This window comes from Hermetia illucens, chromosome 3 (genome assembly GCF_905115235.1).
Source record: "Hermetia illucens chromosome 3, iHerIll2.2.curated.20191125, whole genome shotgun sequence".
Classification (NCBI taxonomy): domain Eukaryota; kingdom Metazoa; phylum Arthropoda; class Insecta; order Diptera; family Stratiomyidae; genus Hermetia; species Hermetia illucens.
This window is the reverse complement of record NC_051851.1, coordinates 87,441,587-87,445,381: the sequence shown is the minus strand read 5'-3', so window position 1 is coordinate 87,445,381 and position 3,795 is coordinate 87,441,587. Positions and strand designations below refer to the sequence as shown.

Below are 3,795 nucleotides of genomic sequence, written 5' to 3'. Positions count from 1 at the left end.
CGTGGTCAATTTGGTTGAAATTGGTCCAAGAAAGTGGAGAGGCCCACGTATGTTTGTGAACCGCTTTCCGCGCAAACCAGGTACTTCCAACAACCATTTCGTGCGATATTGCTAACTGAGTAATCCGCAGTCCGTTATCATTGGTCTCCCTATGTAAAGCATAGTACTAAGTTCGCTTTTTCGCGTGAAATCTCATATAAAAACTGTCAAAAATTTCGCATTTGTGAAATAATTTCGCACCGTGGTACTAAGTTTTTCGCACGAAAAAATTTCGGCCAAATTAGCTAAGACACAATTATCCACAGAAATCTACACACAGTTGTCAAATTTCCGTGCGAAAACAATGCACCTACACATTATTTTCGCGCGAAAATATGACAGATAGGCAGATGATAAATTGACTGACCAACAGTCTATAAAATTCTATTGTGTTTGGCTATTGTAAGTGGACGGACCTAATTTATAGAATTTAAAATGAAAAAGTTGAGTGTAGATGAAAAGAAAAAATTTATTAAAATTTTAAAAGAAAATAGTGCTGTGTGGGATTTGTCCGAAGCAGGGCATCGGAAAAGTACGGCATTGGCTGCCTGGCATGGTAACCCTACGAATAAAATTATAAATACAGTTTTTGATAATCTATAATTTATATCACTTTACCTTGTAATTGAAAAACATACTACCAGCTTTGGGAGGACATTTAATGGCAATATGTTTTCCATCAATTGATCCAACACAATTTGGAAAATTCCATTGGTAGTTGAAGTCATTTGCAGCATTAATCATGACGTTGTCATCATATGGTGAAATGTATTCATTTAATGCTGATATGAGGCCAATCGAAACCTCATCAATTATTTTACCAAAATGTTGCTTACTTATCCTATACACAGAAGCGATGTGCCTTTGCAGACTTCCGCAAGCGTAGTACCTTAAAATACAATAGTTGTTTTCGAACTATGTAAATAAGAAGAAACTACATATATATTACTCTAACACTGCCGCAAACTTTTGATTCGGAGATATTCCATCTGCTGGCCGAGTCATTTTCTTGGGCTTCAAATAAGGTGTCACCATCGATAGGATCCGCTGAAAAGTTATCACGTCCATGTGAAAATTTTCACAGAATCTTATTGGATCTTTAATTAAATCCTGAAACTGACAAATTAAAAAATACTAATTGAACGAATTTGCAGAATACAACTCACATCTCTTGCAAACCTGCCACTTTTTTGTCGCTTTTCAAATAAATGCTTTTATTTTGCCTTTTCTTTTTTCGTTTTTTGATAGATTCGGCAAGCACTGCACTATATAACAAAATAGCATCTTCCAAATCAGAATCAGAGTCTGAATCGATAAACATTTTTTGTATTTTGTGGAACACTGCTATTTTCTTTAAAATTGAAAATCTCCACTCTCACTGTCACAAATCTCCACTGTCAATTTTCCACAGCGAAAAAATTTCGTTCGAAAATATTTTTTCGTGCGAAAAACTTAGTACTACGCTTAAGCAATGGGAGCCGACGTATCGCCTGAATACGGGCTCCGTCCGTATTTGACTTCTAAAATCTCCAAGTATGACTTTGATATCATACTTGGGACAGACTTCGAGGGTCTGCTCAACTGCCTGGTAGAAGGTATTCTTCTCCGACTCTGCAGTTTCCTTTGTGGATTGATACTGGGATTGATGCAAGGGTCACTACCACTCACCAAACCATCATTGAAAGAAACTGGTCTTTCAATACTTTCAAAGTGGATTCATCACTAAGCAAGAGTTAAAAAACCGAAATTAGCCGCAGCTACTTTTTATTATAGCAAATACTTTGAAATTACTTTTCATTCAAGTTCTACCTTTTCCCAGTCAGCTGCAGTGAATATTTTTTACTGCTTTGTGAAATTTAAAAGGGTCTTTTTCATCATCTCAGCCATTTTGTAGGACTATATAATTGTAGGACAGTTTCAGCACATCGATGCTTCAATGTTCGAATGGACAAAAAGACCCCACCCACTAGTCTCCGAATTTGTTTCGACTTTTTTAAAAGTTGCCTTGCGGTTCTCCAGCAAATTTTCCAACCACAATCCGGACAATTCTCTACGATTTGACCTTACAATTCGATTGTAGACTTGGCTGGCCGTTCTTTCTTTCATGGATATTTTTTAGCATATGTAGAAGCTGAACCCACACGTATCCCTTCCATTTAGGCAATTTCTCGGTTGTTGTGCCGTTTACCACGAATGAGAAAAAGAATCGCTGATTTTTTGGCTGCTTGAATATAAGTTCTTCTGCACATACCGTCAATTACACGATTTTACCACAACTTGAAAAAAAAACACACTTTTTAAGTCGCCTTTAAAACTGTTGAAATCTATTGATTTAATAATTAATCTTAATGATGTTAATATAACGGTACTTTTTCGGTAATTTTACTATTGTTAGCAGGGAGTACAGAAGTGAACAAATAATAAGAAGCTGACGTTACATACCTGGTCTGGGAGAAAGAGCTGACTGGCTGGGAGCTTTTCCCCAATCGGATGTATAGTAGTTTTGAGGCTGATAGTTCTTTCTATTGATGGAACATTTAAACACACATCCATGTAGGTAGTAACATTGAGATGTTAACTGTCGAACCATGACTGCATAGACTTCATGGTGAACAAGGAACTGCTTGCAGCTGTCGTTTGAAACTGGCTATGCGATACCCAAACTTACATTGAACGCGTGCATCAAATCTATTACCGGAATTGTGAAAACAACCCAATTGCTGCAGATAGAGCTTTTAAAGAAAGCTTCTAATTGAAAAAAAAGAAAATAAGCAGCCCCGACTAGAAAAGTAGAAAAGGAATAAAGGGAGGGTGCGGCCTGAGATAATCATCATCTTTAAACAGAAGAGAGAAGGTATTCAGAACTCATTCATTTGAGGAAAATATTAGCCGCGCCCTGCTACTCCTCCTTTGTGGAGTATTGGTGATCCACGTACCTTCTTCGTTGTTATTGGGTTTTCCTCTCCATTTTCAACGAGATTAAGAGGCTGGCGATCTATCTCCTCATCAATAGCACCGTATCTTCAGAGGTCAAGCAATTCGGGAATTTAACAAGTCCTTGACCCAAATAGAAACTCAAAATGTTGGTAGCTGGAAAAACAATATGAGAGGTTATGCATTTCGAAGGCTAGAAGACAATATTTCAGGCACCTTGGTTTCTGTATGAATGAAGCAGAGACGGAGGGATTTATTAGTGAGAATTGCGGAGTCGATCCTAGTTGCATGTACAAGAAAATGGTGGCGTGCACCATCGCCATGTTGCAGGCAACATCGCATACCTGGAGTATAAAGGAGTCCTTGATGCTAATCGCTGATGAAGGCGTTACAAAATAACCACAATCAGGGTAGTGGATCATCCGCGAGAGGGACATCAATGCGGCTACAATCAGCAAATTACGGTGATGTCACTATCTTTAGTATATCGGTAACCCGTTAATAATAATCGGCAGGAAGCATTGAAGCAACTACGAAACAGCGTAAAATTGATAATCTGAAGAAGGAACAGATTGTTGGGTTTGTGGATGACTTAATTGTGGCCTTTATAGCGAAGCAATCAAACGATGCGGATTTGTACGTGAAAAAGACAGTGGAAGCTGCCAACTCCAGGCTGGAAGGGGCAGACTGGCCATAGCAAATGAGAAAGAGGAAGCTTTCTAAATCACGTGCTATAGAAAGACAAAAAGGTCAAAGGTCGAAAGAGGTAGTTGCGATCATTGACGCTTAACTCAAATTTAAAAGTCACCTTAAGTATGCTTA

The 3,795-nt window shown here is 38.2% G+C and overlaps 1 protein-coding gene across 1 annotated transcript; it reads right to left on the bottom strand.

Annotated features, from left to right (window-relative positions):
• Nucleotides 1-625: 625 nt before the first annotated feature.
• LOC119653116 lies at nt 626-2,545 on the bottom strand. Its single transcript, XM_038057641.1, has 3 exons — nt 2,482-2,545; nt 989-1,086; nt 626-928 (listed from the first exon to the last, which is right to left on the bottom strand). Exons 2-3 carry the CDS (start codon nt 1,072-1,074, stop codon nt 649-651), a joined length of 366 nt encoding a protein of 121 aa, XP_037913569.1. The 5' UTR covers nt 1,075-1,086; nt 2,482-2,545; the 3' UTR covers nt 626-648.
• Between the last annotated feature and the right edge of the window lie 1,250 nt (nt 2,546-3,795).